Raw genomic sequence first — 24,028 nt, forward strand, 5'->3', positions numbered from 1 at the left:
AGAGGAAGTCTGTCGTATATCTTTAAGTGTGCTGCAACTGAAGAAAAGTAGAAAACCACTCTCCTAGTTACTATCTTCGCACTTTTTAAAAACATTTATTTAACTTCCATTTGTTGCTATTATTATTAATATTTTTTAATTTGACAAGAGAGAAAGGGAAAGTGAAAAAGCAAGCCACCAGATCTGGGACTTGAACCATGGTTAGCCATGTGGATATCCAGTGCCTTAACCACCATGCCACCTGCTGGACCCCACAAATACTTCTAATTGGTAAGGAAAAAAGCATGTTAGGAGAACCGTAAGTTAAAGTAAACATGAAATAGTTTAAAGAGATGGTGTCTCATCTAATTTATCCAAAATCGGCCAATACAATCTTCATGAAAAATTACTTGGTCAATGTGATAATTATGACATGTTATATATATCAGGTCGTTGGAAAAGTCATGATGCATTTTTGCACAGAATGACATAGAAAAATACGTCATGACTTTTCTGATAATCCAATGTTTGGGGGTTTTTTGTCCACAGTACATGGCTCATAACTCCCATAGCCCTTGTTCTTCCTAAGTAACTGGACCTTTTGTCTTTACTCTTAAAACAGGTTCAGAACTGTTTTAGGGCAATAAAGGTGGAAAGACAGTCTTTTGCTATAACATTGGTGCACTTCAAGTCTCAGAAAGCAATCTCTCACGCTGCCCTTTGCTGTTCTCCTTTTACCCAAAGGCAGACAATACAAACTAGACTTTATGTTTCCAAAGGCAGGTAGTAGAAATTAAAATACATTCTAATCTCTTCCCACCTTTCTGTCTTAGAGCTGGCCATAAAGACATTCTCTGACCCACCTGGCCTGACAGAAGAACATAAGACCCCCATTTCAGAAGGATCCTGCCCCATATCTGGGAATAAGGAAAGCTACAGGAAGAGGCCAAAAAGAATCAGAAACCTTCCTGGGTTTTCTCCTTGGTCTATTATAACTTTTTCGGTCCAATCACACTTCATATATCAATATAAATGGTTGTCCATGTTTCAATAATTACTATGCAAAGAAGCCTCCATAAAAGAATTAAAAAGACAGGGATCAAAAGTGCTTCTTGACAGCTGAACAAATGGAGGCTTGTAGAAAGGTGAACAAAAATTCTTCTATGTGCCAAGAGGGTGGCACACCCCAACTCCATGAGGATGGAAGCTCCAGAACGTAGGACCCTTCCAAACCTCCCTTTATGCTCATCTGGCTGTTCACCTGTATCCTTCAAATTACCCTTTGGGTCTGGCCCCACAGCCGAGAAGTTAAGAGAGCCAAATTCTACATGGCTGACTATAGCTCAAATCCCAGCCCCTGGTAGTCTGAAAAACACACTGGATGTGTGGACATGTGTGGCCCAAATCCCAAAAGAATGAAAAAAATGGAGGAAAAATAGTGCTATAACCATGTCCCATTGTGGAATGCTTTCTCTCTCTCTCTCTCTCTCTCTCTCTCTGGTGAGCTCCTGTACCCTCTGGCAATGAAAAAACATATATCCTTTCTAATAAACTGGCAAATCTAAATGTTTCCTGAGTTCTGTGAACCACTCTAGCAAATTAGTCATGAGGATACCAACCAGTAGTTGGTCTGTCCAAAGTTCCAGAGGCCCCGACTTGCAACTGGTGCTCGAAGTGTGTCTTGGGATCTGACATTACTGCCAGGCAATGTCAGAAATGAGATTGAGTAGAGGACACCCAAGTGGTGTCTGCTACATAACAGTTTGCTTATTTGCTGGTGAGGAAAAGTCCCTACTTGTTTTGGGATCACAGAAGAGATCTGTGTTGTAAGAGTATAACAGAAGAAACTGAAAATAAGCTTTCTCCCCCTACACTATACAACATAAAACATTCTCTTCACTAATTAAAATACAGATTTTTGGGAACCAGCAGTTAGCGTAATGGCTATGTCGCTCAACTCCCACATAGTCAACTGCAGTTCAAGTCCCGGACCCGGTAGCTTAAACTCATGAGGGGGTGCATGTGCGTGCATGCCCAAGATCCCAAGAGGAGAACGGAAGAGGAGGGACTGTGGCATGGCCAACCCCCCGGGGGGTGATTTCTCGCTTTCTATCTCTCTGTCTCTGTCTTTCTGGCGAGCACACACACCCTATAGCAGAAACCTCCCAAAAAAACCCAGATTTTTTAAAAAGAATTATTTATTTTGGGACCAGCAGATGGCATAATGGTTATGTCGCTAGACTCCCACGTAGGTGAACACACAGTTCAAATCCCAGACCCAGCAGCTTAAACTCACACCATGTGCATATGTGGGGCTGCCCAAAATCCCAAGAGGAGAATGAAGGAGAAGGGACTGTGACATGCCCATCCTCCTCGGGTGGGGTGATTATTCACTCTCTGTCTCTCTGGTGAGTGCATGTGCCCTATAGGAAAAATCTTTCTCTTAAAAAAAAAGGAGATTTTTTTATTATTATTATTTTAAAATTTGTATGGGTCATCTTTCTAAAGAGAGAGAGAGAGGAAAAGAGAGAAAACAAGCCACCACGTACAGGACTTGAACCAGTTGGCGACGGGGAGTCCAGTGCCTTAACCACCACACCGCCTGTTGGACCCAGTATGGATTTTTTTTAACCTACAATTGATGGATTTTCAGTTGTATATCCAGACCTTAAATATCTCACCTAAAACCAAAAATATAAAAATGTACACTGGCTGTGGCCTTGAAAAGGGTGAAATTACAGTGATCTTTGAACAAATGAGTTTAAACCAGTCCATTTACAGAAGGATATTTTGTAAGGATATTGTGTTGTAAATATATTTTCTTTCCCTTATGATTTTTTTCTCTCTCTTTTTTTAGTTTGCTATAGGGTGCATACGTTTGCTGCAGACAAGGGTGAGAAGGAAAGTGAGAAATCACCCCAGGAGGTGATTTTTTTAATCCCTTCTCCATTCTCCTCCTAGGATTTTGGGCATGCACACACACATGCCCAGTGTGGTTTTTAAGCCACTAGGTCACAGACTAGAACTGCGCAAGGCCATGTGGGATACAACATGCTGGTCCCCATGATTTTCTTAGTAACACTTTTTTGGGGGACACAGGTGGCATGGTGATTAAAGGCACTGGATTCCCACATGGCTGACCACAGTTTTAGTTCCAGACCTGGCAGCTTACTTTCTCACTTTCTCTCTCCCCCGCTTTCTCGCTCTCTGTCCCTCTCTGGTCAAACTGAAATAAACAAATGAAAAAATAAAGTTAAATAAAATAATTCTTTAAAAAACACACTTCTTTCTTTTAAAAAAAAATATCAGAAGGCATGTGCACTTGCTAGAGAGAGAGAGAGAGAAAGTGAGAAAGCACCCCCCCATGGGAAATGGTCATGGCACAATCCTTTCTCTTCCATGCACATGCCCCTAGAGTATTTTTCAAGCTGCCAGGTCTGGGACTTGAATTGTGTAGCTGAACATGTGGGATCCAGGTTCCCTAACCACTGTGCCAGCAGCTGGCCTAATAACAGTTTTTTTCTCTAGCTTACTCTGTTTTTGAGGCTCTGGTCAACAGTAGGCTATTAACAGCTAAGGGAAGTGGAAAGTTATAAAGTTCTCTGTATGGGGCAGGGTGTGGGGCGGTACTTCTAACCCCTGTATTGTTTAATGGTAAACTATACTCAGCCTACAGAGGAGACTTTGGCACATCAGACTAGCAAACTAAGGGAAACAATCTGAAATGAATGGAAACCAGAATGCAATCAATTCAGCATTTTTAAAAGTCCTTACTTTATAAGCAACTCTAAAGAGATAACTGATGTTGGAACTGACAGGTGGCAAGGTCGTTAAGGCACTAGACTCCCACATGGCTGACTATGGTTTGAGGCCAGGATCTGGTGGCTTGATTTCTCTCTCTCTAAAATTAAATACTTCTTTAAAAAGAAAGAGAGAGATAACCTATGTTTGGCCCACCTAGGTTTAGCAAGCATGGGTAAACATGTTAGAATACTAAGTCAGATTAATTTATTATCTGATTCAGTTTTATTAATCAGAAGAAAAATGAAGTCACCTCATGATAAACTCATTTTTAAAAACTATTATAGTTGTTTACAAAACTGTATGGGTGGAACCAGCAGGTGGCATGGTACTTAAGGGTGCTGGACTCTCACATGGCTGACTGTAGTTCAAATCCTGGACCTAGAGGCTTTCTTACCCACCCTTCCAACCCCTATGTAGTCAAATTAAAATAAATAAATAAATTTAAATAAAATAATCCTTAAAAAACAAAAAACTGTGTGAGTGCACATGCGCACACTCGCATGTCACAATCTAAATGTCCAAGCATAGGTGAATTGGTACATGAATGTTAAAAGAACTACAGTGGGAACCAGCAGTTAGCGTAATGGCTATGTCGCTGGACTCCCACGTAGTCGACCGCGGTTCACGTCCCAGACCCGGTGGCTTAAAACTCACGCCAGGCGTGTGTGCGTGCGTGCCCAAGATCCCGAGAGGAGAATGGAGGAGAAGGGATTGCGGCGTGACCATCCCCCCTGGGGGGTGATTTCTCGCTTTCTGTCTCTATGTCTCTGTCTGTCTGGCGAGCGCACGCGCCCTACAGTGAAAATCTCTCCCAAAAAAAAAAAAAAAGGTATATCCAGGGCCAGCAGGTACCAGAGTAGTTCAAGCAGCAGGATCTCACATGATCAACTACCTGGTTCAGGTCCTGGACCTAAAGGCTAAAAATCACAGTAGGAATGTGTGCATGTGTGCTCAAAATCCCAAGAGGAAAAGGGACTGAACAGAGGCTATACCCCCAAGGGGTGCTTTCTTACATTCTCTATCTCTCTGGCTAGCTCACCCTTCCTATAGCAAACTTTAAACTAAAAAAAAAAAATCCAAAGCCACTAAAAAACTGTGTTTGAGGGGTAGTTAAGGTGCTGGACTTCCACACAGCTGACTGCGGTTTGAGTCCTGGATCTGGCAGCTTGTTTTCTCACCATCAACCTCCCCTTCCAACTTCAGGTCTCCCTCTGGTGAGTGCACGTGTCCTATAGCAAATTTTAAAATAATAAATAAAATTAATAAAATTAAATATTGAGTCATCAGAAAAGTCATGACATATTTTTCTATACAAAAATGTGTCATGACTTTCCTAAAGATCCAATTAAAAAGATAGAAAATGTGGGATCAGCAGTTGGTGTAATGGCTATGTCGCTGGACTCCCACGTAGTCGACCATAATTTGAGTGTTGGATCCAGTGGCTTAAACTCACGTTGGGCACGTGTGCATGCATGCCCAAGATCCCAAGAGGAGAATGGAGGAGAAGGGAATTCGACGTGGCCATATCCCTAGGGAGGGTGATTTCTCGCTTTCTGTTTCTCTGTCTCTCTCTGTCTTTCTGGAGAGTGCACACACCCCATAGCAAAAACCTCTCCAAAAAAAAGATAGAAAATGTTTGTGATGTACTAAATAGGCAAAGATCTACAAATTAGTTTTTGCAAGATCTAATTTTGAATTTTAAAATGTTATGCCAGCAGATGGTATAGCAGATATGTCACCAGAGTCCCAGATGGCTGACTGCAGTTCTAGTCCCAGACCCAGTGGCTTGAAAATCACACCAGCCACATGTGTGTGCATGCCCAAGAAGCCAGAAAGAGAATGGAGAAGTGACTGAGGCGTGGCCATATCCCCAGAGGGGTGATTTCTCACTTTCCCTCTCACTGTTTCCGTTGCTCATGTGCCTGTTTGGCAAGCTCACATGCTCTAAAGCGAAAACCTCTTAAGAAAAAAAGCATATTAAAAAATGTCAAAAGAATAAAAACTCAAAAGTAATTGTTTTTTGGGACCAGCAGGTGGTGTGGTGGCTAAGGGCATTGGATTCCCACAGAGCCAACCACAGTGCGAGTCCTGGACCTGGGTGCTTGCTTTCTTATTTCCCTCTCTCTCTCTGTCCCTCTCTGGTCAAAATGAAAACAAATAAATAGAGTTAAATAAAACAATTCTTTAAAAAAAAGTTATTATTTTTTGATCATGAGTTTTTTGTTCTTTGTACCCTTCTAAGTTTTGCAAGTTGGCATGCACTCCTTATTTAATTTGGGGTGGAGGAGCCCAAATTGCACAAATAAAAATTTTTTTAGAGGTTTTTGTTATAGGGCGTGTGCACTTGCCAGAAAGACAGAGAGAGACAGAGAGATAGAAAGCGAGAAATCACCCCCCAGTGGGGATGGCCACGCTGCAATCCCTTCTCCTCCATTCTCCTCTCAGGATCTTGGGCATGCACGCACATGCACCTGGCGTGAGTTTAAGTCACCAGGTCTGGGACTCGAATCGCGGTCGACTATGTGGGAGTCCAGCAACAAAGCCATTACACTAACTGCTGGTCCTGCACAAGTAAATATTTTAAGGCATGGAATAAGATGAAAATGAAATATGTATGATTATATACACATATATAAGATTATAATCATTTTACAAAAAAATTATGTGTAACTGTGCATAAGGAAAGGAAAAAAGGTTGGTGGGAAATACATAAAAAATGACTGCTGTATATAAAGAATGAAATAATTATGATAATTACTTTTCCTTCTATCATTCTATGTTTTGAAATGTTTCTTCAAAGAATTTTTATTATATAAATAGGAAAAAATATGGCACTTTTATTAACCCTGACCCCAAACCCTTTTTTATACTTGTCTCCTAAAACGAATAAAAAAAATCACACTCATGCACACAAACCCACAAGTACTTACATGGGCTTACATCTCTGTATCTGTTTCGATTTCTGTTTTCTGGAAACTTGGCCACTCTATGAGGATAGTCATGGGACTCATTTCGAATTTCCTTAAAATAACAAAAATATATTTTAATATCTCTCTTAAATTGTATACAGCAAAACATTTTTCCAGGCAGTATAACAACATTTACTAAGCACTTATGCCAAATGTTGTGCAAAGTACACCATCTACATCATCTCATTAAACCCTCACAATACTAATGGAAACTATTCCCTTTTCCGTTTTGTATTAGGGTTGACAGGCTCAGAACTATTCAACAATCTGTCAAAGTTCACAAAGTTAGAAAGTGGCAACCCCCAGGACTGAACAGAGGTCTTTCAAATATTCACCCCTAATAAAGCTCTACTCAACACTTGTAAGAAAACATGAAACAATGTTTGGAGAATTAATGTAAGGAAGGTATCTAAGATTAGTTTGCCACGTTATACTTTCATTCTATAATGTCTCTCTAAATTTTGAAGTTTCTTTTTTTTCCTTTTTTGAGAGGTTTTTGCCATAGGGCATGTAGGCTCACCAGAGAGAAAGAGACAGTGAGAGGGAAAGTGAGAAATCAGACTTTAGGAAGTTAGGCCATGCCACAATCCCCTCTCTTCTCCATTCTCCTGGAATCCTGGGTGCATGCACACACATGTGTCCAGCCTGATTTTCAAGCTACTGCGTCCAGAGTCAAACCACGGTCGGCCATGTAGGAGTCCAGTACCGTAAGCTCTACGCCACCTGCTGGTGGCGTAGAGCTTCTATCTTAAAATTCTTATTTATTTCCTTACCTTCATGATATATAGCTGTTACTTCATCTAAAGTACAGATATAGTCTCAAAATTATCCCACCTTTAGGTAAAAAGAAAGGAAGAGATAAAAAGGGAAAGAAAAGAAAAACAAATAAAAATAAAAAAACGGAATCAGATATAAGACTATTCCTTTGTTTCACCATAGCTTTGGGCTCACCCTGAGGCAGGGATTGTGTAGTCGCAGGGACACCTGGTTCCAGTCCTCACTCTGAGACTTAACCTCTTAGGAGATCAGAGGCAAATTACCTGTGATATGCCTCATCTGTACTGGAGGGGAAATACTATCATTCTCATAGGGTCATGGCAGGAAGGAAATGATCTATTAACTATAATCATCCTATCTTTATGTTAAAGCAAATGTTATATAAAACATAACAAATGAGCTGAAATTTGTCCTAAAAAAAAACCTCAGAGAAACAGAGTATAGTAGTGGTTACCAGAGGGTGGAGACAAGAGAGAGGAGCGGAGGGCAGAGAAGGGCTGCTTAGCCAGTACAAAAATATAGTCCCCCCAAAAAAATCAAATTTGAGTCTATTGCTTTTCAAAAAAAGAAAAAAGTCATCATGAGAAGATCTATTTTTCTTTAAAATTTTAGATTTAAGACAAATTGTAAAAATCAAACCTGCATTTACTGAGTGATAAATTACATCATGACTATATCCCTTACATTCAGTTTTATCACAGTAATAACGTAGTCTGGAATAAAATATTGATTGAATACCTAATATTCCTTCCTGGCTCTTTGAAAGAAGATAGGCTTTTTTTTTTTAATTTTGTTTTTTTATATTTTTTATCTTTTCTGCGATCGACTAGTACTATTTAGGTAATCAAGAAATAATAAAGATTTTAAAATTATTTTAAATTTTGAAAAAGTTAACTTTACAAACTACTGCATGTTTTCTAATTTTCTCCTTCATAATTCTTTAAATTTTTAATTGACAAATTCATTGTCCATATTTATGGAATATCCTGTGATCTTTTGATATATGAGCAATGAACATCTCCCATCCCCATCTCCTCAAACATTTACTATTCCTTTGTGTTGGGAACATCAGAATAGAAAGAGACAATGTAGTATGTATGCACAATGGAATGTCATTCAGCCACTTAAAAAAAGAGAATGAAATCCTGTCATTTGTGGCAAACGGATGAGTCTAAAGAACATTATGTTAAGTCAAATGAGCCAGGCACAGAAAGACAAATACTTCATGTTCTCACTCATATATGGAAGCTAAAAAAGCTGACCTCAGAGAAACAGAGTATAGCAGTGGTTACCAGAGGCTGGAGACAGAGAGGAGTGGAGGGTAAAGGAGGGCTGCTTGGCTAGTACAAAAATATAGTTAGGAAGATTAAGTTCTAGTATTCTGTAGCACAGAGAATGGCTATAGTTTGTGTATTGTGTATTGTGTATTTCTTTTCTTTCTTTCTTTCTTTCTTTTTTTCTTTTTTTTTTTTTTTTTTTGAGAGGTTTTTGCTGTAGGGCATGTGCACTTGCCAGAAAGACAGAGAGACAGAAAGCAAGAAATCAACCCCCAGGGAAATGGTCACACCGCAATCCCTTCTCCTCCATTCTTTCAGGATCTTGGGCACACATACACATGCATCCGGCGTGAGTTTAAGCCACTGAGTCCAGGACTCAAACTGCGGTCAACTACACAGGAGTCCAGCAACATAGCCATTACGCCAACTGCTGGTCCCTGTATTGAGTATTTCAAAATATCAAGAAGGCAGTCTTATTTAACACATTAAAACTTGTTTGAGATTCTATAGAATAAATATTCCCCAAGAATGTACCTCTTTTTCCTACATAAGAGTTTAGATTTGGTATGATTTGCCCAGAGGGACAAACTACATATTACTTCAAACAAACGAAAAAACTAAAACCTTCTATATCCACTAGATGAATTTCCAAGGAATTATGCTGAATACAAAGAGCCAACCTTAATATTATTAAGTGCCACATGATTCCATTTATGTAACAGTCTTGAATGGTGAAATCATGGACATGGAGGACAGATTAGTGGTTGCCCAAGGAGGAGAATATGGCCATAAAACGGCAGTGGGAGGGACTCTGTGGTGGTGACACCTTCTCCATCTTGGCTATAGCAATGTCAGTATTCGGGTTGTGATATTGTAGTTTTGTATGGTGTCGGCGAAACTGGGTAAAAGACTTTATAGGATTTATATATTCTTACAACTACATTTGAATCTACAGTTATCTCAAAAAGTTTAATTTGTTTTAAAAAGTCAACACTGATTTCTCATCTGGAAAATTTTGGAGAGTGAAGGGTGACTGTCATCTTTACTAAGTTTTCTCTAAAGGGTAGTATGAACTCTTCCACAATGAAGTCAAGCCCCAAGTCCTTCAAAGAGAAGAATCCACAGCGAAAGGTCTGGTCTCCTGAAGTCAAGGGCTTGGAAACTCTTAGAGCTATTTCCACAGAGACTGGAGGGAGAGGAGAAGACTCCACCCCAAAGGCCTGGGGTTGACTACATCATGAGAGAGTCATTTGTGGTCTATATTGACTAAAACATTTTCAAATAAAAATAAATAAATAAATAGTCTCAAAATTTATTTTTAGGGCCAGCTATGTGTTATAGTGGTAATGCTCAGGGGAGGCTGAATTCAACATGGCAACACAGAGACTGGAGGGAGAGGAGAAGACTCCACCCCAAAGGCCTGGGGTTGACTACATCATGAGAGAGTCATTTGTGGTCTATATTGACTAAAACATTTTCAAATAAAAATAAATAAATAAATAGTCTCAAAATTTATTTTTAGGGCCAGCTATGTGTTATAGTGGTAATGCTCAGGGGAGGCTGAATTCAACATGGCAACATCGGTTAAATCTCTGGCCTGGGGGCTGGCAGGTGGTGTGGTGGTTGAGGCACTGGACTCTCACTTTGCCAATCAAGGTTCAAGTCCTGGACCTGGTGCCTTGCTTTCTCACTTTCCCTTTCTCTCTGGTCATATTAAAAAATAACAATAGCAAAATTAAGTAAGTAATTCTTAACCGTCCCCAAAAGAAGAGAGCCCCCAGTCTGGGGGCCAGCAGAGGGCATAATGCTTACACAGCTAGACTCCCACATGGTTGACTGTAGTCCGGACCGGTAGCTTGAAACTCATACCAGGTGCATATGCGCACATCCCCAAAATCCTGGTAGGAGAATGAAGAAGGGACTGCAGCATGGCCATTCCCCTGGAGGGTGGGGGAGTGATTTCTCACTTTCCTTCTCACTATCTCTGTCTCTCTCCCCGGCACATGCCTTAATGCAAAAATCTCTTAAAAACAAAGGTATGCGAGACCAGTAGTTGGTGTAATGGCTATGTCATTGGACTCCCATGTAGCTGACTGTGGTCTGACACCTGGACCCGGTGTTAAATTCACGCTGGGAGCGTGTGCATGCGTGCCCAAGATCCTGAGAGGAGAATGAAGAAGGGATTGTGGCATAGCCATCCCCCCCAGGGGGTGATTTCTTGCTTTCTGTCTGTCTTTCTCTGTCTGTCTGGCGAGCACATGCAAAAACCTCTCCAAAAGAAAAAAACGAAGGTATGCTAAAAGTTATCATAAAGATATGCTAAAAGTTTATTCTCATAAACCTTATGGATGTTGTTGCTATTATAAATGGGGTTTTAAAAAACTCAATTGGTCATTAGTAGTGTATAGAAATGGTAATGACATTAGGGGAGTAGTAGGACTGCCTTTATTACACCAGTCTTTATTCAATACTTATGTTATACACAGATCCATTTTCTAGTTAGTCATTTTTCAGTTGCTAATCAATTTTTAGCTTTAGAGAAACAAGCTTGTGTATATTAAAACAAATGGTTACTGATGATGCAGAAAAAAAATAAAAGGCTTCTAATTTTATTTTCTGACTAACAATGAGCCAAACAAAAAAATCTGAATTTCCCAGCCTCCCTTTATAGCTAAGAGTAGTCCTGTGATACAAACTGGCCAGTAGGAATAAGCAGAAATAACTGGGTTTGAGGGACCAGCAGGCTGTGTGGTGGTTAAGGCGCTGGATACTCCCACATGGCTGATCACAGTTCGAGTCTTAAATCTGGTGGCTTGCTTTCTCACTTCCTTCTCTCTGGTCAAATTAAAATAAATGAATTAATAAGTTAAAATAAATAAATAATTATTTAAAAACTAATAACTGGGTTTGGGTTTCAGTAAAACGTTTATAAAGACAATTGACTCAGGGACCTCATTTCAACCTGCCTGAATACAGGTTTTGATCTCCAGGGATGAGAAGTGGAAACAGGCAGAAGCCATCCTGTGACTACAAGGTTAAAAAGGTTAGCCCAAGGGCATGGCAATAATGCACTATTCAAGAAAAGCAGGATCTATGTGGAAGATCAAGAGTTCAGTTTCCCAGTCAAACTGTACATAATGGGCACACATGACCATGATCTTGGCTGGCTGGAGAGTCTGGAGGTGGGAAAGGACCCTATTCAGAGTGTGAGACCCTATTCAGAGTGCTTGTCTCTTTCTCGCTCTCATGAAAGAAGGAAACTTCAAACAAACAAAACAACTTCCAAGGAAAGCTACACAGAAATAGGGATGCCACTATGGAGTCCCAGTAACAGCTCTGAACTTCTATCTCCAGAGTACTTATCACATGAGAAACATTAACTCCAATTTGTTAAGTCACCTATTAGCTGATTTTCTTTCCCATGTATTTAAATTAGGTCTCTAACTAAAACAGAGCATAACCAAATCTCAATAATAACTAGATCTGACATTGACAAGGTATTTTCAGGAATATCCAAGACACAAAAGTAATTTTGTAAGCAATTTTTCTCATTTTTCAATTATATTTGGGACTTTTAGAAATATATACTCTCATGGGAACAGCAGTTAGCTAACAGTTATGTCGCTGAACTCCCATGTAGTCGACCATGGTTCGATTCCTGGACTCGGTGACTTAAACTCACGCCGGGCACGTGTGCGTGCCCAAGATCCCGAGAGGAGAATGGAGGAAAAGGGATTGTGGTGTGGCCACCCGCCCAGGGAGGTGACTTCTCGCTTTCTATCTCTGTCTCTCTCTGTCTTTCTGGTGAGCCCACACACCGTATAGCAAAAAACTCTATAAAAAAAAAAAAAAGGAAAAGAAATACATATTATCAAATATACCACCATTCAGTAAAAATCTATTCTAGTTTTGGGGAAACATACAAGTCACAAACTATCTTGCTTCTAATTTCCAAGACTTTACTAAGAGTTTTTCAAAAAGATAGGCTTGGGACCAGCAGTTAGCGTAATGGCTATGTCGCTGGACTGCCACGTAGTCAACTGCGGTTCGAGTCCCAGACCCAGTGGCTTAAACTCATGCCGGGCATGTGTGTGTGCGTGCCCAAGATCCCGAGAGGAGAATGGAGAAGGGATTGGGGCATGGCCATCCCCTCTGGGGGGTGATTTCTCACTTTCTATCTCTCTGTCTCTCTGGTGAGCGCATGCGCCCTATAGCAAAAACCTCTCCCCCCAAAAAAACAAAAACAATATAGGCTCCAGGCCAGCAGATGCCATAGTGGTTACATCGCTGGACTCTCTTGTGGTTGACCACGATTCGAGTCCCAGATCCAGTGGCTTGAAAGTCACACTGGGCACATATGCTTGAGTGCCCAAGATCCCAGGAGGAAAATGGAGAAGGGACTGCGGTATGGCCAACCCCTGGAGGATCATTTCTCACTTTCCCTTTCACTGTCTCTCTCTTCAGCAAGTACACATGCTTCAAGGCAGAAATTTAAAAAAAATAAAATAAAAAAAGACAGGCTCCAATCTATGGGATCCTGAGCCCTGAGGTTTTAAATGTTTTGATTGTTGTAAAAACAATTCCAAGTAAACGAACTTATTAATTCCCAGTATTTTTTCTTCTGGAATGGGCTAATCATTTTGAAATTATCTAGTCTACTCCAAGAATATTCAATTTCTTAAGCTCTGTCATCTATTCTTTTAAAAACCTGTTTTGTTTTTGTTTTTTAAAAAGTCATTTATTGGGGCCGACAGGTGCATGGTGGGTAAAGGCAGTTCGTGTACCAAACCTGGCGGCTTGCTTTCTCTTTCTCTCTCTCTCTCTGTCACTGTCTGGTCAGATTAAAAATAATAATATATGTGCTATGTTCACTTTAATGATGATTTCATAACTATGGAGACTATTCTGGATCAATGCAATCCAAGTGCAGTTGTGGGCTACACGCAAGTCCTTAACATGACTTTTGGTAGCTGATGTTGATTAAAAATAAAAAAGGAGAAACAAACAAAAACATAAACATACATGATTACATTTTCATGAAGATACTGTTTGCAGAAGTAAACAAGAGGGACTTTCAAGAAGCTGCTGAGGGGGACTGCGAGGTTTAAAGTTATGGCTTTGGTAAGCACCCAAGTGAGCTGTAGATTCTGCAAAATCAAAGGATAGTTCTTTATAAGGGGTGAGTGTTTTCTCAAATCTAAATTCTGAGGCTTTCAGTAGTTGAGGGCTAAAAACAAGATCCAAAGAAGAGCCACTTCACAATGCTTAAGAAAGGTAAGAGACTGTGCCACTAGGCTTACGACGTTACATGGTCCAAAAGCCTTTGGTGGTGTGATACAGGATATAAAAAAAAAATTCAAAACATAAAACCTAATACACAAACCACATAACACCATTAAAACCAAAACACACTTTTTCTTGTTTTCTTTCAGAGTTGGATACTCCATTTTAAGACACTTTTTCATTAAAAAAAAAAAAAAAAGTATTTATAACACATAAAACAAGGCAACATTTACTTTTTCTCTTCTGATACAGGGCCTGTCAGTGGCTCCTCCACTGTGGCACTGTTACCCTCTGAGCCAATGTTACTATCACTGGTTCCCTCCTCTGCCAGGCTGTCAACTCTCTCCTTTTGCCCACTTACTCCCCAGGTCCTTAGGAGTAGATGAGCATTCTTCCCCATTCTTGTTGGCTCTCTTTTGTCTCTTCAAAGTGTGTCTCCCCCTCATCAGCAGGCTCTCATCTTTCTGCTTGCTCTTCCTCAGGACCAATGCTGCTCTGAACAAACCCTGCTCTGCCTCCACCTTCTCCCTTTCTTCCTGAGTTTTGCGGGCCTGTGCAATCTCAGATGCAATTTTCTTCATATCCACTTCTAACCTTCAGATCACACAAACTTTTAAGTTCTCTGCTAAATGAATCTGTGCTTTCCAGGAATTTCCTCTTTTCCTGGTGTCGTTCTTTTATTTGAAGAAGTTCAGCTTCTAGTTTTCGCTAGAGACTCATTAAGGACTGGATCTACTATTTCAGAACCTGCATTCTAGCTGTCGTGATGACTGACTGGACGTCTGGCACCACACTCTAAGGATCTCACTGGTGAGGTGGTGGTTCCTCTGGAAGTGGGCAGTGGCCGTGTGCTTCATTAAAAAGCCACTGTCATAATAATTTGGATCTTCAGCAGGTTGGATGTTCATGTAAGGTTCTCCTTTCTCCATGTGAGACTGTCTCTGTTGACCTTTTTCCTCTAAAGCAGTTTCTGCACGAATTTTTGCCTTTATGTAAGCAAGGTAGGCAGGAGAATTGTGATAGGCCTTCATTGATTCATTGTACTCTATCTTTTCTGCTTTGTATTCATTTACTTTTTTTGGGAGGAGAGGTTTTTGTTCTAGGGCACATGCGCTTGCCAAAAGACAAGAGAGAGACAGAGAGGCAGAAAGTGAGAAATTGGGACCAGCAGTTAGTGTAATGGCTATGTCGCTGGACTCCCACGTAGTCGACCGCGGTTCGCGTCCCAGACCTGGTGGCTTAAACTCACGCTGGGCGCGTGTGTGTGTGTGCCCAAGATCCCGAGAGGAGAATGAAGGAGAAGGGATTGGGGCATGGCCATCCCCCCTGGGGAGTGATTTCTCGCTTTCTGTCTCTCTGTCTGTCTGGCAAGCGCACGTGCCCTATAGCAAAAACCTCTCCAAAAAAAGAAAGAAAAAAAAAAAGAAAGTGAGAAATCACCCCCTCAGGGGGGAAGGCCACATCACAATCCCTTTTCCTCCGAGTCTCCTCTTGGGATTTTGGGCACACACATACATGTGCCCAGTATGAGTTTAAAGCCACTGGGTCTGGGGCTTGAACAGCAGTTAGCCATGTGGGGAGTCCAACAAAGTAATCATTACACCATCTGCTGGTCCCCCAAACCACATCGTCAAAGATAAAATGAAATGGTGAGAATCTTTGTCTTTTTAAAGAATAACTGGAGCCAGCAGGCGGTGTGGTAATTAAGGGTGCTGGACTTCCACATGGCTGACCACAGTTCAAGTCCTGGACCTGATGGCTAACTTTCTCTCTCTCTTGCACTCTCTGGTCAAATTGGAAAAAAAACAAAAAACAAAAAAGTAATAATAAATAAAGTTAAATAATTTTTTAAAATAACTTAACCAAAACTTTTAAGTCCAATATCTTTTTAATATGATTTTTATTGAAAAAAAAATAACTAAGTCAATAGTTATTTTTCACTTAGTAGCAATAATCCGATATGTATGTAACTCACCCACCTCTCAGAGTTATTTATAATGCTGAAAGGCTACATATAATCTGAATATCTAATGACAGAGAAAAGATTGACTGACTAAATCATGGTACATTCAGTGACTATCATGCAGCCATTTATAAAACAGACCCATCAGTAATAGCATAAACTTACATAGTCTCTTGCTAGGGTAATACAGGATATAAACAAAGAAATAACAAATCAGTAAATGGAACTGGGCCATTATTTGCTAATTGGTAGAAAAATTTACTTAGTTCCTTAGAGATATCTGAAATTTATACACATACACGGACTGCCTATATTAAGACTGTCTTCCTCCTCTTCCAAAGCATAATTTTTGGAAGATTATAAAATGACCCACTCTAATCAACAATGGTCTTATAGCTTATCTCCAGGTCAAAGATTCTAACTTTAAAACTTTCACTATATCTAATTTTTCCTGTTATTTTTAACTCTTATTATTTTTATATATATAACATTTAATGCCTTTTAAACTAATTTTGATATGTGGCTTAAAGCTGACAAGTTAAATTGATTCAACTTACTGTAGAAACAATTTGGCTGGGATCAAACAATGATGGGCTGACATGCAAGAATAGAACATTTTTGCTAGTCATCTAGCTAACTCTTCATTTCATAGGCAATGCGGTGCCTAAAGGGTATTATTCAAGAATTTCAGATTCTCAAAACTCTCAGGAGTTAAGTTTAATGGATTTCAAAAGTGTATTTCAAGGGCTAGATAGTGGAATGGTGGTAAAGCACAATGCCCTGTGAAGCAATTCCTCAGAGAGTGGAAGGTTACTGGTTCCACACAGGAAGATTACTGTTTCAACATGGGGAACCTGAGTATACCAGACACACATTTTACCCATGATCCAGGACTGGCTGAAAGATGAAGGCAGACCATATCATTAGGACACTATTGGGGGTACTGTCTCTGTCTCTCTAGCTCTCTAGCTCTGCCTCTCTCATTCATGGAAGCAATAAGTTTTTTTAAAAAAATAATTATTTTATTTAACTTTATTTATTTGTTTTAATTTGACCAGAGAGGGACAGAGTGAGAGAGAGAAAGAGAGGGAAAGTGAGAAAGCAAGCCTCCAAGTCCGGGGTTGAATTGTGGTTGGCCATGTGGGAGTCCAGAGAGAGCCCTTAACCACCACACCACCTACTGATCCCTAAACTTTTTCTTAGAAAGTACTTCACAAGGGCCAGCAGGTGATATAATAATTGAAGTGCTGAGCTCCCACATGGCTGAATGTGGTTCAAGTCCTAGACCTGGAGGCTTGCCTTCTCTCCTTCTCTCTCTCTCTCTCTCTGTCTCTCAGGTAAAATAAAAAATAACAATAAATAAAATTAAATTAAATCATTCTAAAAAAAAGTACTTCACATAAAGTAACTTCAGTTTTCATTGCAACAAATCGGACAATACAAGAATTCTTTTATGGGGAACCAGCAGTTAACATAATGGCTACGTCACTGGACTCCCACGTAGTCCACCGCGGTTTGTGTCCCAGACCCGGTGGCTTAAAACTCACGCAGGGTGCGTGTGCGTGCATGCCCAAGATCCTGAGAGGAGAATGGCGGAGAAGGGATTGTGGCGTGGCCATCCCCCCTGGGGGGTGATGTCTCGCTTTCTGTCTCTCTGTCTCTCCCTGTCTGTCTGGCGAGCGCATGCGCCCTATAGCAAAAACCTCTAAAAAAAAAAAAAAAAGAATTATTTTATGAGGATCAGAATTCAGAAGGTCTACCTTAAACACATTCACAGAATTCTCAAAATAAGTTGGTGGTATACATGATCTTAAAACAAAACAAGAGGCCAGCAGATGGCATAACGGTTACATCACTGGACCACCATGTAGTCGACCACAGTTGAGTCCTGGACCGGGCAGCTTAAAAATCTTACTCCAGGCACATGTGCATGCGGATCTGAAATCCCAAAAAGGAATTGAGATGTGGCTATCCCCCCAGGGGATGATTTCTGGCTTTAAGTCTATCTGTCTCTCTTCTGTCTTTCTGGCGAGTGCACATGCCCTACAGTAAAACATAAATAAATAAATAAGAAAAAAACAGAACAAAATTTTCACTGTACGGGGCTGGCAGGTGGTGTGGTGGGTAAGGGTGCTGGACTCCCACATGGTCAACTGCGGTCTAAGTCCTGGACCTGACCTGGACCTGGTAGCTTGCTCTCCCACTATCCCTCTCTCTCGGTCTCTCTCTGGTCAAAGTAAAAAAATAAATAAATAAATAAAGTTAAATAAAATAATTCTTAAAAAAAAGTTTTTTCACTGTATAGTGATTGAATGTGTAAAATAAATTTTAAAAATTTTCGTGAATTTGGATTTGGCAATGGTTTGTTAAATATGAAAGCACAGACAATAAAGGAAAAAAACAGATAAACTGGATTTTATCAAATTTAAAATGTATGCATCAAATAACACTATCAAGAAAAATAAAAAGGAAAGCCACAACGGAAGAAAATATCTATAAATCATGTTTGTGATAAAGAATTATATACAGTAATACATACAGAACTTCTCAAAACAATCAATTAGAAAATAGGCAGAAGACATGACTAAACATTTCTTCAAAGAGGATATACAAATGGATCAATAAGCACATGAAAAAGATGTTTAGCATTCTTACTCATTAGGGAAATGCATATCTAAAGCACAATAACCTACTGAATAGTATATTTGTAATCCAAAAAGTGAAAAATAACAAACTAGTTAGCAAGAGAAGAAATACATGAATTCTTTCACATTGTTAGTGACCATGTAAAACGGTACAACTACTGTGGAAAACTGTCCGGTGTTTCCTCAAGGAGCTAAACACAGAATTATCATAATACCCAGCAATACCACTTCTAGGAATATGCATACAAAGGGACTTAAACTGATACTTGTACATCAATATCCACTGCAGCATTTTTCAACGAAGTAAATAATCGAAGACTCATCTACAGAAAAACAGATAAATGTCTGTATCCAGGTGTCAGCAGGTAGCATGGTAGTTAAGATGCTGGATTTCCACATGGCTGACTGGTAAAAGTCCTGAACCCAGTGGCTTGAAAATCAGGCCAGGCACATGTGCTCAAAATCCCGAAAAGAGAATGGAGAAGGTATTGTGGCATGAGCATTCCCCGCTATGGGGTGATTTCTCACTTTCCCTCTCACTGTCTTTCTCTGTCTCTCTCCAATGAGTCAAGCGCTTTACAGCAAAAACTTAAAAAAAAAAAAAAAGAAAAAAAAAAGTCTGTATCCAGACAACGGAATACTATTCTGCAAGAAAAAGGAATACTTCTGATATATGATATGTAACATTAATAAACCTTGAAAACATGCTAAGTGAAATATGTCAGACACAAAAATACAAATACTTTATGATCCCACTTATACGAGATATCCACAACAGGCAAATTCACATACAGAAAGTAGGGGGTTACTAAGGGCTGGTGAGAGGGAGGAATGGGAAGTTATTGCTTAATGGGTACAGAGTTTCTGTTTAGGAGTGATGAAAGGTTTCGAAAATAGATAGTGGTAATGGTTGCACAAGATTGTAATGGAATCGATGATACTAAATTGTACACTTAAAAATGGTTAAAATGGCAAATTTTGATGTATGTATTTTACCATACATGCACACAAAACAATAGTGGGTATCTACCTCACTCTGTATGCCAAAATAAAGTCTTGGTTGAGCAATGACTAAACATAAAAGAAATGAAACCATGAAATTCTAGAAAACACTGGAGAAAACTTTTGGGAATCAGAGAATAAAGAAGCCTTTTTAACATCAAATCATGAAAAACCTAGACAAGGCTGGTAAATTTGATTTCATAATAATTTAAATTAATAAAAAAAAACACCAAAAACGAGACCAGCAGGTGGTATGGTGGTTAAGGTGCTGGACACTCCCACATGGCTGACCACGGTTCAAGTCCCGGATCTGGCAGCTTGCTTTGTCACTCTTTCTCTCTCTCTTTGGTCAAATTAAAATAAATGAATGAAAAAATAAAATAAAATAAAAGATTATATATTAAAAAAAAAAACACCAAAAGCAAGGCCAAAAGAAAACCAATGAACTTTTAAAAAGTATTTATAATATATAACGAAGGTTTAACTTCCTTAATATGTAAAGAGCTCCTGCTAGCGAAAGGAAAGAAAATACGTGACTTTCAGAGACAAAAAAAAAGCTATTCACCCTTATTTATAACAATAGAATAGCAAATGATGGGAACCAGCAGTTAGCGTAATGGCTATGTCGCTGGACTCCCACATAGTCCACCGTGGTTCGCGTCCCGGACCCGGTGGCTTAAAACTCATGCCGGGCGTGTGTGCATGCGTGCCCAAGGTCCCAAGAGGAGAATGGAGGAGAAGGGATTGCGGCGTGACCATACCCCCCGGGGGGTGATTTCTCGCTTTCTGTCTCTATGTCTCTCTCTGTCTGTCTGGCGAGCGCACGCGCCCTATAGCAAAAACCTCTCAAAATAAAAAAAAAGAATAGCAAATGATAACTATAACTAAGGTAATTTTTCACCTATCAGACAAAGATCAAAGAGGATGATAACAGGGGCCGGCAGATGGTGCGGTGAGAGGCGCTGAATTCCCACATGGCCAAGCGCAGTTTGTGTCCCAGATCCAGCGGCTTGCTTTCTTGCTTTCCCTTTCTCTCTGTTTCTCTCTAGTCAAATTAAAATACAATAACAAATGAAATCAAATAAATAACTAAATAATTATGTTTTTTAAGTTTGGTAATATAACTAGGTAGGTGAAAATGTAGGGAAACAAGCACATTCTAACACTACCAATAGAAGGTACACTGATGTAACTTTGGAAGATTATTCATTGCAGCACTGTTTATAACCGTTAGAAGACTAGAAATAACCTACATGCCCATTATAGATGACTGGCTAATGAATACTAGTCAACTGTTAAAAAGAACACGAGATCTACTGGGTTATTGGAAAAGTTATGATGTATTTTTCCTATGTTATTCTATGTAAAAATGTGCTATGACTTTTCTAACAACCAAGATAGGGAAGAATTTTCAATATATACTAAGTAAAACATATCAGGTGCAAAAATTATGATAACAGTTTCATGAGGGTGAGATGGATAGAAGAAGGTAGGCAGGCTGGGTATAGATAGAATATTTCTGGGAAAATACACAAACTGGTTACAGTGATTACTCATGGGAAAAGAGTGGGGGATGGAAAAAATGACTTATTTTCGTTATATGTGTTTTTGGTATATATGCTACAAAGTAGGCAGTCACGCTGGCAAATTAGAGCAATGCTGAAATGAGAATTCAAACCAAATTTGGGTCCCAGTTGTATAATAATGTATACTGTAATGTTATGTAAATAACAACCTACAATTCCTTATAGTAGTGTTTCCTCAGCAGTAAATGAGTGTTATAGTCTGAACCAAGGTGCTGAAATTTTCAAAGAGGAGCAGTATCCCTGTGTTTGGTGAATACTTACTGAGCATGTAATTAATATGTTCCATGCTCTCTAAGAAGCTAGTGGAAAAAGTAGGCTGCTCTCAAGGAGCTAGACAGGCAAGTAGACAGTTATAAAGCAATGCAATTCAAAGGGTAATTAAAGAATACAGGGGCCAAGTGCTGGTGTCATGTAGAATAGCTAGATCCCACACAGCTGATTACACAATTTGAGTCTTGGACCTGGTAACTAGAAACACACATCAGGTGCATGCCCAAGATCTTGAGAGGAGAACAGAGATGGGAATGTGGCATGGTCATTCCTTCCAGGGGATGCTTTCTCATTTCCCCAATCTTCTGCTCTCTGTCTCTCTCCAGTTAGTGCACATGCCCTATAACAAACTAAATTAAATAAATGAATTTTAAAAAAATGTTTAAATAACAGAAGGCCTGAGAATCAAAGAAGGAATATATAACTTTGAAAAAGGAGACTAAAGTCTAGTCTTTAAGGATGTTTTCCAGATAAATAAGGTAGAAACAGAGTATGTCCAACATGTGTGAAGACTCCAAAGTATAGGGCACCAGGAGATGGCATGGTGGTTAAGGCGCTAGACTCTCCCATATGGCCAACCACGATTCAATCCCTGGACCTGGTGGCTTGCTTTCTCACTTTCTCTCTCTCTCTCTGGTCAAATTAAAATAAATCAATAAATCAATAAATTTAAAAAAAATTTTTTTTGGAGAGGTTTTTCGCTATAGGGTGCGTGCACTCGCCAGACAGAGACATAGAGACAGAAAGCGAGAAATCATCCCCCAGGGGGGTTGGTCACGCCGCAATCCCTTCTCCTCCATTCTCCTCTTGGGATCTTGGGCACGCACGCACACGCGCCCAGCATGAGTTTTAAGCCACCGGATCCGGGACGTGAACCGCGGTCGACTACGTGGGAGTCCAATGACATAGCTAACTGCTGGTTCCAAATAAATAATTCTTTAAAAAAAAAAAAGACTCCAAGATATCAAAAGGCAGATTTTCCAGGGAATTAAAGGGGTATGTGCAACCACATAAAATCACTGAGCAATAAAATTAGACAGAAGTAGGAGAATGTGTAATGGGTAGGCAAAAAAAGTATTTTAGAATTAGACAGCTTTGGGCTGGTCCTGTAGTGCAGCAGTTAAACACTATACATAGGGAGTCAGGTCATACATGTCAAACACAATTCAATTTCCCAGAGCAAGTGGCTTCAAAAAAAAGTACCCGTGGCCTGGTGGTGAAGGTGGCTGGATTCCCACATAGCCAACTGTGCAGTTCAAGTCTCAGACTCAGCAACTTGAGAATATGGTAGATGTGTATATATACATGTCAAAAATCCCAAAAGGAGGGAGAAAAGAAGGAGACAGGGTTAGGGTGAGGCCGTCTCCCTGGGGGATACTTTCTTACTTTCCTTCCATCTCTATCTTACCCCTCACAGTGCAGTGCCCTCTGGCATTTTTTTTTTTTAATTAAGGAAAAAAAAAAAAAAAAAGCCAAGTGTGTGTGTAAATATGTTTAAAATACTGACAGAACGGTGAAATGGAGTTTGCAAAAGATAGAGGTGTGCACACACCCTATTGGAGGATGCGATTTCTCATGCTCGTACTCTCTCTCTCTCTCTCTCTCTGCCAAACTCATGTTTCCTGTGACTTAAAAAAAAAAAAGAGAGAGAAAGAGAAAAGAAAAAAGAATTAGACAGCTTTGGGGGCCAGGTAATCGAGGGGCACAGCGGTTATGTGTTGCTATTCACATGGAAAGACCTAGGATTCAGGTCCCAAGGCGTGGGGGGGGTGGGAGACAGCACATCCACACTCATCATCAGGATGGCTAATGCTGTCAATAGATTTTGGTAGGACCCTGTAGGGGATGTGCATCACCTCTATCCCTACCGCATCTCTGTATCTTTCTCTCTCATGGATGAAAGAAATGTAAAGTAAAATAAAATACTTAGCTTTGATTCATCTGCCTAACTGGCTGTCCCACTGTATTAGAAGAACAGGGTGCACTTGATATCTGACTTCTAAAAATTAGTTGACTCATAAATGGTAAAAACTGCTCTCAGAATATTTGACCTACAAATTTTTTTTTTTTTTTTGAGAGAGAGATTTTTGCTATAGAGTGCGCATACTGGCTGGAAAGACAGATACAGAAAGTTAAGAAATCATCCCTCCCGGGGGATGGACATGCCACAATCCCTTCTCCTCTTAGGATCTTGGGCACACACATGCAACGGGTATGAGTTTTAGTATATGTGCTGCCAAAGCGAGCACGCATGGGTATAAGTTTTAAACCGCCAGGTCAGGGACTTGAACCGTGGCTGACTACATGGGAGTCCAATGACATAGCCATTATCCATCTGCAGGTCCCTGAACTACAAATTTCTAATAAAGAAAAACGACCATGCAGAGTTCTGTGGTGTATAAACCTAAATTCATCAACAATATTCTCTCTGAGGCATTACTTACTAGACACATCCTATAACTTAGCTTTTCCC

The 24,028-nt window shown here is 39.9% G+C and overlaps 1 protein-coding gene and 1 pseudogene across 2 annotated transcripts in view; both read right to left on the reverse strand.

Moving 5' to 3' along the window:
* The window catches only part of PTPN2 (protein tyrosine phosphatase non-receptor type 2), a 121,722-nt gene that overhangs the window by 91,406 nt on the left and 6,288 nt on the right, over window positions 1–24,028 (reverse strand). For both annotated transcript variants that reach the window (XM_006164058.3, XM_027766496.1), the window contains exon 2: window positions 6,714–6,804. In XM_006164058.3, coding sequence (XP_006164120.1) covers window positions 6,714–6,804 — 91 coding nt within the window. The remainder of the gene's footprint in view (window positions 1–6,713; window positions 6,805–24,028) is intronic.
* Window positions 14,319–24,028, reverse strand: part of LOC102485715 (SWI/SNF-related matrix-associated actin-dependent regulator of chromatin subfamily E member 1 pseudogene) — a 15,157-nt pseudogene continuing 5,447 nt past the window's right edge.

Source organism: Tupaia chinensis, unplaced genomic scaffold (genome assembly GCF_000334495.1).
Source record: "Tupaia chinensis unplaced genomic scaffold, TupChi_1.0 Scaffold143584_1, whole genome shotgun sequence".
Classification (NCBI taxonomy): domain Eukaryota; kingdom Metazoa; phylum Chordata; class Mammalia; order Scandentia; family Tupaiidae; genus Tupaia; species Tupaia belangeri.